The sequence below is a fragment of the Neolamprologus brichardi genome, chromosome 5 (genome assembly GCF_056152115.1).
Source record: "Neolamprologus brichardi isolate AB-2024 chromosome 5, ASM5615211v1, whole genome shotgun sequence".
NCBI lineage: Eukaryota > Metazoa > Chordata > Actinopteri > Cichliformes > Cichlidae > Neolamprologus > Neolamprologus brichardi.
Window position 1 is genome coordinate 20,783,106 of NC_142108.1, and position 13,002 is coordinate 20,796,107.

The 13,002-nt window shown below is 42.1% G+C and overlaps 1 protein-coding gene across 1 annotated transcript; it reads left to right on the plus strand.

Moving 5' to 3' along the window:
• Nucleotides 1-289: 289 nt before the first annotated feature.
• Nucleotides 290-6,884, plus strand: LOC102787512 (solute carrier family 2, facilitated glucose transporter member 11-like). Its single transcript, XM_006783479.2, has 11 exons — nucleotides 290-415; nucleotides 1,384-1,544; nucleotides 2,014-2,138; nucleotides 2,217-2,346; nucleotides 3,986-4,134; nucleotides 5,432-5,619; nucleotides 5,717-5,827; nucleotides 6,088-6,189; nucleotides 6,265-6,340; nucleotides 6,450-6,577; nucleotides 6,690-6,884. Exons 1-11 carry the CDS (start codon nucleotides 290-292, stop codon nucleotides 6,882-6,884), a joined length of 1,491 nt encoding a protein of 496 aa, XP_006783542.2.
• Nucleotides 6,885-13,002: the final 6,118 nt, after the last annotated feature.

A 13,002-nucleotide genomic window follows, 5' to 3' on the forward strand; every position in this document is an offset into this window, starting at 1 on the left:
CACACAGTACAAATTGTTTTTGAAAACTATTCTTAAATACAGTGTTTGAGTAAAAGTACAACATTTGTAAAAACATGCCGCAGAACGCCTTTTGCTAGTTTTATTTTGAACTTCAAAAAATATTATGACATTTTAGTTTCATGTCTATATCTACTAAATAAGGCACAGCTGTAACAACAGCAGGGAGTGACTGTTTGGCAACATGTACGTGTTTTTATTAATCACTGCAAAGCTTAAAACATGTTTAGAATATGGGAGTCATTCATAATGATTAAATATAATTTACTGTATGCCTGATGTTCACTTTGCATGTCAGCTGCAGTACTGGAGACTTTACCTGCTGTCGCTGGTGCTGGGAATCGGGGGATGTTTTCAATTTGGGATCCAAGCGTCTGTCGTCGCTTCTTCGGCAGTGGTAAGATACCTGTTAGTTACGCAGTGTACACATAAAATATGTTCACACTCAGTATTATTGTATATCTCACTGTAATGAAGTTTGCTATGGTTAAAGATTATGTCCTCACAGTAGTGCTCTATTAAAGTCTTCACCAGCCAGCAAGCTCTTCAAACTTTTTGTCACGACATTTGATGGCACATAAAAGTTATTTGCCTCCAATGTGATATTCAGTAGAAAATAGTCTGTGATTTGCTGATTTCTTGTCCCTGTTGACTGTAATTTACAATAACAGTAGTGATATTACTTACTCGCCATGCAGTTTGCTTTTAGCATCAGATTCTCATGAAACACGAAAGCCAGAAAGAAGAAACATTTAAAAAGTGTTGCTGGTTAAGAAAATGTCACATAAGACTTTTTTTTAAAAACTTATTTGTATACTAAATCATTTTTAACTGACATTTTTCAGAAAAACATGAGATTAAAAAAAATTAAAAACACAAAGAAGCTTTTATTCAGCAATCCATCCATCACCCATTTTTCTATTTACTTCACCACTTAATTGTTTGAACATATGCAAGGAGCTGTTGGAAAGCCTAAATGTGGTAAACATAAATATTCAAAGAAAGGGGGGGGGGGGGGGGGAATCAGAGTATAAAGCTGGTACCTACATTTCCATTAGTTCATTTTTTTTTTGTGCACACCAATAATTTATTGCACATGGGATAAATGTTTCCTAACCCCATGATGATGTGCATATTATTGATATTGCATAGACTTTGTTTTTAAATAACAACTGAACTGACCCCATTATAAAAGATATAACACTAAAAATATCACCCAATGGGTTGATAACATATGTCAATATTAAAATGTGAAAATAAGAACCACCAAATTACAGATTGTCCAAATTATTTTCTTTAAATTGCCTATTTTGTCAAGTTTGGCTGCTAAAGTTTGTCTATTTAACCTCGCTGACTTTTCTGCAGCACATTCAGAGTTTTGTGAACTACACATGGATGGTGAGGTACAACACTCCAGTCCACAAGTCTACCAACCAGCTCATCTGGTCCTTCTTTGTGGCTGTTTTAAGTTTGGGATGCTGGGCTGGGGCTGTTCACAGTGGAAGCCTTCCTGTCACCTATGGCCGGTAATTGCACAAGCATTTGTTGTTTATTAACAGCAGGCACTGCCTTTCAGACACTCTGATCTCTCAGATATTAACAGGAGCCTGGAAAAGGCAGAAAACAGCAGGTCTGGCTCTGTGAAGCTGCAAACAAGCCATTGTGTAGGGCACAAATTCGATCTCTGCAAAACTTCAAAAATAGTTTCAGTTTTTTTCAACATTTTTGTGCAACCTATAAAAAATTATATTAATCAATCACCAGTGCTATCTAGCATCTCTGGACAAGTGCATTTACAAAAAAAAAAAAAATCAAAATCCAAGATTATTCTTTGAACTGTCAGACACCTCACAGGTTGTGAGTACAACTATAAACCTTCTAAAACTGCATGTGAAGTAGGCTACTCATGAACAGATTAAATGTAGAAGGGGAAAGGATTTCCATGAAACTTACATCAATTAAAAACCTTTGATGTTTTTTCTTCTAATGTTAAAGAAAGAAAGCCCTGCTGTTTAACAACGTCGTGGCAATCATCGCTGCATTGCTCATGGTCTTCAGTCGCACAGCAAAATCTTTTGAGATGATCTTGCTGGGAAGATTTCTCTATGGATATAATAATGGTTTGTTATGTCTATTTTTCATTTAATTACAATGCAGTTTTTCTTCTTCTTCTTTCTTCATATGGTCTTTCTCCACAGGTCTCGGCCTGAGCGTTCACCTCATGTATCTCGGTGAGAGCTCTCCAAAGAAACTCAGGGGTTTCTTGACTCTGACGAGCTCAATTTTCATTGGCTTGGGGAAAGTCGTGGGTCAGATAATTGGCATCAAGTAAGAATAATAATAATAATGATAATAGATTGCATTTATATAGCGCTTTTCGGGACCCCTCAAAGCGTTTTACAATTCCACTATTCATTCACTCTCACATTCATACACTGGTGAAGGCAAGCTACAGTTGTAGCCACAGCTGCCCCGGGGCAGACTGACAGAAGCGAGGCTGCCATATCGCGCCATCGGCCCCTCTGGCCATCACCAGTAGGCAGTAGGTGAAGTGTCTTGCCCAAGGACACAACGACCGAGACTGTCCGAGCCGGGGCTCGAACTGGCAACCTTCCGATTACAAGACAAACACCCAACTCTTGAGCCACGATTGCCCCATGCGCCCCCCTCAGAACTGACTGCTTGAACATGAAAGCAGAAGTTGACTAATAACTTTCACTACAACACAAATGATATTCATGTCAAATGGAGCAGAAAAACAACCTCTTACTCACTTATTAAGAAGGCCATTTGTAGGTGTAACGAAGCGAAGGTGATGTTTTTTTCCACAGTGTTTTTAAAGGAGGGAAACCTTCCTCCAAACCAGGGGTGTCGATCCAGGCCTCGAGGGCCGGTGTCCCTGCAGGTTTTAGATCTCACCCTGGGTCAACACACCTGAATCACATGATTAGTTCATTACCAGGCTTCTGGAGAACTTCAACACATGTTGAGGAAGTAATTTAGCCATTTAAATCAGCTGTGTTGGATCAAGGACACATCTAAAACCTGCAGGACACCTGCCCTTGAGGCCTGGAGTTCGACACCTGTGCTCCAAACCGACAGAGCAGTGGAGCCGCCAAGGGAAAGCACACGAATTAAAAAACTGTATAATTAAAATATAATTTATTATATTTAAATAGTTAAAAATATAAAATGAATTAAGACAACCCTGGCCAGGGGACAACACAATAAAAATCAATAAAACACAACATTAAAAGTCCCGTGGCGTCCGCCACGGTATAAAAGTCACTAAGAATTAAAAATCCAGTGAAGCGGTGCAGAAGAGAGACCCGGCGGCGTCCTCGCCTTCCTCTCCGCGTTCTTCGCCCCGATGCGCTAAAGAAAGGGAGGCAGCGGCAGTCACTACTCTTTTAGGCAGCTATCAATCATTAAAAGGGGACAAGTCAAAAGACTTACCCGGGTGGGCAGAGCTCTCAACTCTGCCCGCTGTTTCTTTGTAACCGCCAATCGGCACCGGCCCGTCCGCCGCCTCTAATTTCTGGCAGACGCGTAATCTGCTGCAGCAGTCGAACCGCTCGCTCCGCGTCCCTGCTCGCTGGCGCTGTATCTTCCTCCCCCTGAAAAACACTCCACAAGATATCACCAAAACATGCAATATAAAAAAATAAATAAGCACAGTTGACATTAAAACACAGCAAAGCAAAACAACATCCGTCCTTCCCTAGATGACATAGGTAGAGACATTTCTCTGGCACTTGCCTAGTTAGTTGTTATCTACCATAATCAATGACTTGTTCCAAATTAAAGTACAACACTTTCTGAAGCTTGACTTGCTAATCAGTGGGACTCAAATTATCCCAGCAGTGTAACTCTTTATGAATGTTTTTATGAAAGAAGAAGCACTGCTTTTCTTGTTGCTCCTCCTTTTAGTTTTTAACTTGTGTTTTTTGCTGTTGTTGTTGTTCAGGGAGATCATGGGAACAGATGAAATGTGGCCATATCTCTTAGGTGTTAGTGGTATTCCTGCCATCTTGCAGTTTGTGATGCTGCTCTTCTTTCCAGAGGCACCTCGGTACCTTTACATTGATAAAGGAGACACTGAAAGGTGCAAAAAAGGTGAGTGGACACGGTAGAGAAGGGATCTAACTCTTAAATTTGAATACAAATGTAAAAAAAAATTGAAAATTCAAACTTAGAAGAAGTAGGATTAGCCATTGAAATTACTGAGGACAGTTTGGGTGGTGTGGGCTGTAAATGAAAGATGGACACAGCCTAAAGCTGAACATTTTGACCATTCAGCATGCTGGTGTGTTTAAATTGGGACATGACAAGCCAGGACTAGATCTGGCTGAAAAACATAAGGCAGATTGGTCAGTCAGAAAGTAGTCCTTCCCCAAAGCTTTCTCCTTTTTTAAAGCAACAGCACAGAGTTTAAACCAACAAGTAGCTGAATTGACAGTTAAAGTGTATCAGAAAGTGCTTTTCAAGACAGTGCACCAAACTTCTTATGGCAAACACAGAATTCACTCCCTGTGGCCATGAGAAGCAATATAAGTTACACGTCACATTTGAGACCTGGATAATATATTAGGCCAGGGATGTCAAACTCGTTTAACACTGAGGGCCTCATACAGCCCACTTTGATTTTATGTGTGTTGGACCAGTGAAACTCTGTGTCAATGTAAAGAAGATTAAATAGTGTAGCGTTTGACCCAATAAACATACGCTGGAGCGATTATTTTGACAGCAAAACTTTTATTTGGAGTTTGTGGTTTCATTCACAGCCACTCCCGCTCTCTTTGTGCTGTCACGTCCGCTCTCCCTCCGACTGTCACTGCCAACATAAAAAGACACACAATCAATGTCAGAACCCAGCACACCTGTTGACCCCGCCCCTGCGCCACCCCGGGAGCTCACTGTGTCACCCCTCCTCTGCAGCTGGCCAGAGACCACACCCACGCCACAAATACATATTTAAAAAATAAAACAACAAAGAAGAGCAATTTCAACTGAAACATGTTATTGAAATACACTCTGCATGGCTTAAATTGTCAGAAGTACATGTGTAAATTTACAGGAGTATAATTTGGTCATAGAGGAGGTCTTTATCAGCAGGGAAAGCTGTAAAACTTATGAAAATACAGTGAAAAGTCCAAAATTTATCTTTTCCTTCACATTTTCCAAAGCCATCCAATGCACCACATTGGAATCTTGGCTATTTTTATACTCCTCCATTATGTAAAATGCAAAAATGAACTGATACTGCCACTGTAAAGAAACAATTGTTTTCATTCGTCAGAACTTTTAATGTTGTAACTGACCACACTAGTAAACCTCAGTAAAGATCTATTCATTGGCAGACTGATGGAACAGACTTTGGATGTAATCCCTGTGGTATTTCTGTGTCCAACAGCTTTACAGTGGCTGTGGCAGGAGGACAACTTAAAGATGGAGTTGGACGACATGCAGTTGGAGCGGGAGAGGTCTCAGGGAGAAAAGGCAAAGACTGTAAAGGATCTGCTCACCTCTCGCTGTGTGCGATGGCAACTGCTGACTCTAGCCATCCCCTGTGCTGGCATTCAGTTTTGCGGCATCAATGCTGTATGCTTATGTTTCTCTGCCGATATGACAGTTATCAACTTAAATCTGTTCGAAATTGCAGTTTCTAGTTCCCTTTCATCTGTCATCTCTTGTTCAGCTGTGCTTCTACGCCTTTGACATCTTCCGTGAGTCTGGAGTGCCAGAGGACAAGATGCATTACTTGGCCATTGGTATTGGAGCAACAGAGCTCATCGCTATAACGTTGTGTGTAAGTAAAGTTGCATAAACTAGACTTTACATCTAAAAAGCTCTTGGTTATTGGGTGATTCTAAAAATGTTTTTTAGTTTTACTTCTTGGGCACGATTCTGCACATTTTATCATTTACATAAATAATACAGAAGTAAAAACTGGGAAAGAGGAAAGAACATGCTCGATACTTTACAAAAAAACACAATATAAGATTTCATAAAAAATAATCAAACATGAAGAACATTGTTATCAGTTTTTGCTTATTTGCTGTGCATCAGTCCTTCTTGATTGATCGTGTTGGCAGAAAGAAACTTTTGGGCTATGGCTATCTACTGATGGGTATCACCATGTGTGTTCTTACCGTCATGTTGTCAATCAAGGTAAATACATTCAGCACATTTCCTCTTCTTCTGTTGTATGTTAGAGGATTCATTCCATCAATCCAACTTTTACAGGATCTGAATTCATGGATCCCGTATGTGAACATCGCTCTGATCTTTTGTGTCATTTGCATTTATGGGCTTGGGCCTTGTGAGTTACTCCTTTTTTTAAACCCAACTTCTATATAAAAGATTTTTGCGCCCATACTTGACTGAGCTTCATATCTTAATAGCTTTTTAATGTTTGAATCTTCTTGCAGCTGGAGTGTCTATGGTTCTCTATGCTGACCTCTTCCTACAAGTCTGGCGTCCTTCTGCTTACGTGGTTTGTGGGACCATCTCCTGGCTCTGCATGTTTGTTGTAGGGATGCTGTTTGGCTATATTGTGGTAAGATAGCCACTGTGGATATACCATAATGTATCTCCATCTTTATATGTGTATTTACTCTATGCCACCCTGCTGTTTATCTAACAGTCTTTTTTTGTGTGTATCCATACAGGATGGACTTGGCCAATTCTGCTTCCTGATTTTTGTGGCTTACTCACTTGATAGTGGAGCATTTATTATATATTTTGTCCCAGAGACCAAAGGAAAGACAATGGTAGAGATCATGGAGGACTTCAACAAACTGAATTACAAGAACAGGACAGGTGATATTAAAAACACTGATGTTGGTCTTGAAACTAAATTTTAACGTTTTTTTCCTCATGTAAGTCAACTGTAAGTTGCCTTTATGCAACCAAGTGCAGTTATTGCTTTTAGCAAAATTCTGATAGATTACATTCACAAAGGGCTGATGTTACATTTGTAAATGTGTACAATTAAAAATAAAACACGTCTTTAATCCTGGTCTCTGCTTTTATAGTTATTCACATGAAACATCAGCAAATTATATACAGTATTAGGATTCATTTAGTTAGACTAGAGAAAATAACCCCCCTCTTAATTCATCCTGACCAAACTGGTTTCATAAAAGGTAGGCACTCATCAACAAATACACGTAGATTACTTAATTTGATAGACTACTCATACAGTAAAAACCTTGAAACTACAATATTTTCCTTAGATGCAGAAAAAGCGTTTGACAGAGTTAACTGGAAATTTCTATTTGCAACTTTACACAAATTTGGTTTTGGATCTTCTTTCATCAACTGGTTAAAAATATTATATAATTCCCCAACAGCTTGTGTCAGAACAAATGACCAGACATCCTCCAGCTTATGTCTCCTGAGGGGCACCAGGCAGGGATGCCCACTCTCCCCTTCACTGTTTGCAATTTTTATCGAACCACTAGCAGCAGCAATTAGACAGAATTCAGCAATTAAGGGCATAAAATGCAAGAACGTGGAACATAAAATCAGCCTTTATGCTGATGATGTGTTACTCTTTCTCCAAAATTCACAAACCAATATCTCTGGGGTGATTGAATTGATAAACTCTTTTGCAAGAATATCAGATTACTCAATTAACTGGTCAAAATCTACAGTCCTTCCTATTAATTGCTGCTTCCATAATTCCTCTTCTACTCCACTGCAATCGGGAAATATAAAATATTTAGGTATTAATATTTCTCCCAAGCTTGCAGATCTAACTAAATTAAACCATACCACACTTTTAAAGAAAGTAGAAGGTGATCTGGCTAGATGGAAATGTCTACCCATATCACTCATGGGAAGGGTTGCTGCTATAAAAATGATGGTATTACCAAAAATAAATTATTTATTCTCAATGATCCCAACTAAACCGCCGCAAGATTGGTTCAGATCTCTAGATTCATATATGTCCAAATTCCTTTGGAAAAATAAGCCCCCACGTATAAGCTTAAAAACACTACAAAAGACCAAGGATAAAGGAGGATTAGAACTACCTAACTTTCAGCACTACTTCTTAGCCAACAGGCTTCAGTTTATCTCAGGATGGCTAAAACATACCCTTTTAGATGAACCTTGGCTAGATGTAGAACAAGCACTTTGCAATAATCTAGAGATTTCAGATCTACCATTTATCAGCTCAAACATCCAACGACATGAATGCTTCAAAAGCATCAACATCAGCTCTTCTCTGACAGCATGGTGGGAGTTTCTGAAGTTGACAGAGTCTTCATTAATCCCATGCAAACGTACACCTATCTGGAACAACCCTGACATATTACAAAACAATAATATGATAAACTTTTCAGATTGGAATGGTAAAGGAATCAAATATGTAGAACATATACTAGAAGGAACAGAATTTATTTCATTTGACAGACTAGTTACACAATATGGGATCAACAAGAAAAGATTTTTAGAATATCAACAAATTAAATCCATAATAAAAAAGAAATTTAAACCGGGTCAAGTTGAACTACAAACACCACCAAGTGTGGTTCAATTTTTTACTCTTAAAACCCCCAAATTACTATCCAAAATATACAGAATGCTTTCTAAAACAGATGAATCAATATCACTTCCTATTGCAAAATGGGAAGCGGATTTATCAGTTAACTTAGACCAAAACTTCTGGTCTCAGATTTGCTTAAAAACCTTTCATCTAATCAAAAATCCCAGTCTTCAATTAATTCAATACAAAATACTACATAGAGTGCACTATACAGGTCATCGGATGTTCAAGATGGGCTTTGCATCTACCAACAACTGCTCACACTGCCAAACCAATTCACCGGACAATTATATCCATGCTCTTTGGTTTTGTCCACCAGTTCAGAAGTTTTGGCGCGAGATATGTGAAGACTTATCAAAGTGTCTGAAATGTAACATTCCAACTTCCCCCATAGTGTGTTTGTTGGGCAGCTTAGATAATGTCACTTCAGAAAAGAATATAGCCCTTATGGTTTTCACTGCCCTATGCATAGCCAAGAAAACAGTCCTCATGAACTGGAAAAATAAAAACAATCTTAATTCTAACCAATATAGAAATTATCTATTAGATTACATTAGTCTTGATACAGCCTCTGCCACCACATCAGATCAATCACTCTGGGCTCCTCTGATCAGCTCCATCACCTAGTGGGGGTGGGGGGTCATATTTTGGTCTCGCCTTCACTGTTGTGATTGGTGTGGGGGTAGGGTCAGGCTTAGGGCGTCGGGGGGTTCCCCGGGAGCATCTTCCTTGGGGGGCTCAACCCGGGGTAGCGGTCATGGCCAATTAGGGGCTCTGTTGGCTCTTAGGTGACGGTTTCCTCGTGGCTACGTGCAGCGGGGCTAGGGGAGGGTCTGTGCTGACGGACGGGGGTTACTGACCTGGTGGCCTGGCTGCCCCTGGGTGGGTCCGGGACGGGCGTGAGGTTCTGGGGGCGCTCCGGCTCTGGCCTGGGGCCCTGGCCGGGCCTCGGGGGCCTGGGTCCTGGTTGGTGTGTTGCCGGGGTTGTGGGCCGGTGGGTATATGGGGGCCCACCACTGGCGCGGGGTGCCGCCGGTGCGCCGAGCCACCTGGGGGGCTCTTCAACTGGTGGGGGGGGGGGGGGGGGGGGGGGTTGTCACATCTTGCAGGAGCTTTCCTCTCTCAGGAACTCTCTCTGTAAGAGGGGGAGATACAGGAGAGGTGGAGGAAGATCTCAGCCTGGGCGTCTATTGTCTTATGTAGTCTGGAAGATGAGTGGATGATGGGGTGGGTGCAGTTTTCTCTGTGGTGGGGTTGGGTGGACTGCCCCGGGCTCTGTGGGGCCGGGCGGCGCCGCTGCGCTGGGCCCCGGTTCGGATGGGCCTGGGCCCCCCTTCCCTGGCGGGTCGCGGAGTATGGGGGTGCCTACTGGGGTCAGCGGGGGAGCTGGCCCCAGGGAGGGGTCACTTGCCCCTCCCTTCCTTCCCTCCCCATCTCCAGCTGCCTCCCTCTTCCCGCTCCACCACAACCACCCACACATGCAGGGCCTTGGAGTAGGGGTGTGTCACCAGGGTGCAGAGGAGGTAACCCCCCCCTCTGTCCCCTTCTGGCTGCCTCTGCCTCAATTTTATCCCGCAACTTAGACATTCACATTACTCACACTCTCATTACACATACATATAGGATCTTGGGGGTGGGCACGCTACACGGAATCCCAATTACCATCAGGGTGTACACCTCACCCCTGGCGTCGTTGCCCACCTCTCAATTTTAAATACACGTAGACATTGAGGGCTAGCAGGAGGGACTATGCGCCTACCTGCTGCTCTCTGGCAGGTAGCCCCATGCCCTCCTGGGTTTTAAATGCACCTTAGAACACACATACATCAACACTACAATGAGCGGGTGGAGGGAGGTTAGGAGTCTTCTCTCACCCTCGTTCTCTGCGGTCTGCTGGAGCAGGGGGGCTAGGAGGAGGAGTTGGCCGTCCGACTGGGGTCCGGAATGTGGGGCCTCCCTGCTGCTGCGGAGTCGGGGCGGTCTGCTTCTCCCCACCGCAGGGAAAAAGGGTAACACAACCTGGGTCTGGGTGCAGTTCCCCCCTCCAGGGGCAAGGGTACCTAGACCCGGTTTGTAGAGTACGCTTGGGGAGTGTGATTGTGTGTACAGCGTCTCTTTATGTCTGTCTCCACGTTGGTTAAGTGTGGAGTAAGTGCATATGAGAGCATGAGGGTGGGAATGGATGTTTGTATCTGTGTGTGCCTGTATGTCTGTGTCCATATGTCAGGTTGGGTATCAGACGCCACCTCTCTGAGGACAGCTCAGGCCCTCCAAGGTTTGGAGGCCTATCTCCCCCCACCACTTCCCCTGCCGGGGGCGGACTCCCTCAGACATCGGTGCGTTGGTGGTTCTTTGTGTCCGGGGGTGGGCGTCCGGGTACACACCGGCTCACTCCTTGGCGGCTGCTTATCGGGGCCTGGAGCCTGGGGCTCGCTTGGGCCACTTCGGAGGTGGGGTGCCCCCGGCCTCTCGGCCTGGGGCTCGGTCACTCAGGCACAGCTGGCTGCCGGCGGAGCTCACGGGCACGTCGCTGCAACCCCCCCTGGCTTCTGCTCCGTGGCTGCTGGGTGACCCCTCATCTGGGACTCTCCTCAGCTCTTTCTGGGACAGTGGCACGGCTGCCCCTCTGTTGGTCTTCCTTGGTCTCTTGTGTTCTGGGGGCCTCTGGATGTCTGGAGTTTTGATCTCCTCCATACCTGCTTCATGCCCTGGAGGACGGGGCAGTGGCCCCCCACACCCTCTAGCAGATCATTACATGAGGGAACCTTTTAAGAAAACAAGCGCGTCCATGCTCACAGGTGTACACACGGGTGATCACACACACAAACTACACCCTTTTTGGCTCCTACCTCAATGCACACTGTGCTGTCGATCTTACGTGCTGCACAATAATGTTTAATATTTAGTATTTACTGTCATATTCCCATATATCATTGTGATGTTGTTTATTGTATTACTCTCATTTTCTTCTGCTTGTTTTCTTTTTTCTTTCTCAACAGGTGATCCAGGTGATTGATACATGTATTTTTTTTTATTTTTTTTTTATTTATTTATTTATTTATTTTTTTGCTTATTCTGTTGGTTTTTGTTTTTCGCCCTTCTCCCCCGTCCCTCTTCTCAACTGTTTTTCTTTCCCTTTCTTTCTCCCTTTTCTTTCCCCCAGTCAAGTCTGTCCCGTATTCAGCAAGTGAAAATAAAATAAAGAATAAAAGGTGAATCAAATGGACCATTACGGCAAAGCTGGGATGGTCAATTTGGTAAAGAAAATCCGTTGGGCATCTTTCTTCGCCTTTAGACAATAATTCTGATGGCAAAAGAGCCAAACGGGACAGGCAAAAAAAAAAAAAAAAAAAAAAAAAAAAAGGATTCATTTAGTTTTTCATTCATTTAGTAGTTAGTTTTTTCAGTTTATCCCTTCAATTTGAATACTTGTAACACAGCAATGTTTTGTGTGTTTTAATAAATTTGTAAATAAGTGAAATTGTCCTTCTTTTGATGGTAAGAAAAACCACTGAACTTACCGAAATTCTTGAATTATTAGATGAAGAAAATCACCTGGCCCCATGTCAGGTTCAGATTACTTAATGGTACCTGTAGAAAGATTTTGTCTGCAGTATAGGTGCGTTGCCCATCTTCACATGCAGTTTGAAGACAAACTCCCACAACAAATGAACATAATACAACATAACAAAGACATAAAGCTAATATTAGCATGTCAGCTGTTCTCTTATTATAAAGGGTCAACACATCAGGTAGATTGGCACGCTTAAGCTACAGCTATCAACTTTACAAATAAATAAATAAATAAACAAAGGTGACAGTCATGCCGAAATATTATTTAATTTATAGGGGCAGTTCATCAGTCTACTTTGAAACAAGCATCAAGCCCACTGTCTTCTAATTTACTTTGCCTCAACAGCAGCAGGCCTAAAAAACAACTAGGCAGGACCTCCCAGCTTAAGCTGCAGTGGCATACATATCAAAGAGTAAAAAAAAAAAAAATGTCTTAAACCAAGTGTTTACAATAGTCTAAATCCCCAAACTTGTGGTTTTACCGTTGTTCATTCTGCATGGCTTATCTGTGCATCTGCATTGTATTTTAGTTTTAGTGTATTAATTTGTGCTCGTGATTCAGCCCTCTTACATTTAAAATCTAAAAAGAGTAATGACACAAAGAGGAAGAACATATTCATACTCCATTTTCTTCTTTGAGGTCAAACATCCTTAATTTTTTTTTTTTTTTTTTTTAAAAACATGACATAAACCCAAACTCCATAAATTCAGTAATTTGATTTAAAGTTACCTAGCTGTAGCTTAAGGAAAACAATATAGATCATTTAATTTTACCTTTCAGTTCAGACCCATTTTAATTAAAGTCTTTTGTCTACTTTTTTAGATTAAAACACAGGACACTACATTATTACAGTTAT